This window comes from Carcharodon carcharias, chromosome 10 (assembly GCF_017639515.1).
Source record: "Carcharodon carcharias isolate sCarCar2 chromosome 10, sCarCar2.pri, whole genome shotgun sequence".
In the NCBI taxonomy this organism is placed as follows: Eukaryota; Metazoa; Chordata; class Chondrichthyes; order Lamniformes; family Lamnidae; genus Carcharodon; species Carcharodon carcharias.
The window spans coordinates 39,146,972-39,148,222 of NC_054476.1; the positions used below are offsets into that span (position 1 = coordinate 39,146,972).

Here is a 1,251-nt window from a genome sequence, read left to right on the forward strand (position 1 = left end):
ATATTCAGGACGTAGGTCGATAGATTTTTGGATACTAAGGGATAAGGGAAATTGGAATTGAGGTGGAAATCAGCCATCTACCGAATGGCAGAGCAGGCTCCAGGGGCCGAATGGCCTACACCTGTTTTGGGTGGAGAGGGTTGTTGCCGGTATTTACCTCTTGCTACGTGCTACCTCTGGACTGCAGCTCGGCTCTGATGCAACTGTGTGAACCAGAGTTGTCCTCCCGTGCTGCCTTCCCTGATGAAATGGCTTCAGCTACCGTAACTTCCCAATGAGAAGCACCCCCCGGAACCAAACCCAACCACACTTCAATGTCACCAGGGTTGTCGACTTGTCAGCATTGCGTTGGAGGTTGCAGGAGTGGAAGATTAATCTCCAGGAGACTGCTGAGAGCAAAATGCAGAAAAAAATAAATCACAGGGACATTAACATAAATTATGCCTTTCTTTTCATTTTCTTGGGGGAATCTGTGCTTTTAGTTATAAAGCATCAGGCATGGGAATGTGTGCCTAACAGACCGGATGGGACGGTTTGAGGCAGGAAGTTTTGTGATGAAGCCTTGAGGAAAATGTCAGTGACTCTCAGGAAGGATGCTAAAGCAAGTTAGCTGCAATCAATGTTTTTTGAAGTTCAGTAACTGTTTTAAACAGTGACAAGGCCAGTCTGGATTTAAATTTTCACTTAAGTTTTAGTTACAGTAAAGTTATGGTACCTATTTCCAAGGGGTTGATCATTAGTTTATTTTGTTCCAGATGAGCATGAAGAAGGACTGCTGGGGCTCTGAGCACAGTTGAGGGAGGAGGCACACATAGGTAATGTTTCATTCCGTCAATAAATCTAGTATTAAGAAAAAAAAAACAAGGCCCAGTCTGACATACAGTCACTAAGGGAAAGGGCCTGGCTATCTGGTCTGGCATCACATTCACCCCCTCCGAGCGGAGAACGGGTGGTGACACTCCCAACCCCGAATCTGGGCCGGGAAAACTGGGCCCTTAATCCAGAAGGATTAGAGGGACGAGGGCAAGCCAGGGCCAGGAGAGTAAAAATAAGATCCCGAAGAGCTCGCACCCAATCAGCTGTTCCTGAAAGGACAGTCATTTCAAGGATGGGTCCGATTCCAAAAGGAGAGGGAAGTGCAGTGGTCTCTGTACCGGGTTGCTAGGGAGGGTATACCCAGTTAGGTCCCGGGAAGCTGGAGTGATCCTGGTGCTCGGGATTTTATATTCGGATATTTACAGTACCGGAAGT

At 47.2% G+C, this 1,251-nt stretch overlaps 1 protein-coding gene across 7 annotated transcripts in view; it reads right to left on the bottom strand.

The window, feature by feature from the left end:
- Positions 1–1,217, bottom strand: part of LOC121283037 (NAD-dependent protein deacetylase sirtuin-3-like) — a 36,139-nt gene extending 34,922 nt beyond the window's left edge. For 2 of the 7 annotated variants that reach the window (XM_041196996.1, XM_041196997.1), the window contains exons 1-2: positions 1,072–1,217; positions 158–386 (exon numbers count right to left, since the gene is read on the bottom strand). Coding sequence is in view for 3 of the 7 variants with exons in the window: in XM_041196995.1 (XP_041052929.1) it covers positions 716–920 (205 nt within the window). In the remaining 4 variants the exon portion in view is untranslated. Of the gene's footprint in view, positions 1–157; positions 390–715 lie in introns of all 7 variants that reach the window. The other 5 variants (XM_041196998.1, XM_041196999.1, XM_041196995.1 and 2 more) reach the window with 5 other exon arrangements.
- Between the last annotated feature and the right edge of the window lie 34 nt (positions 1,218–1,251).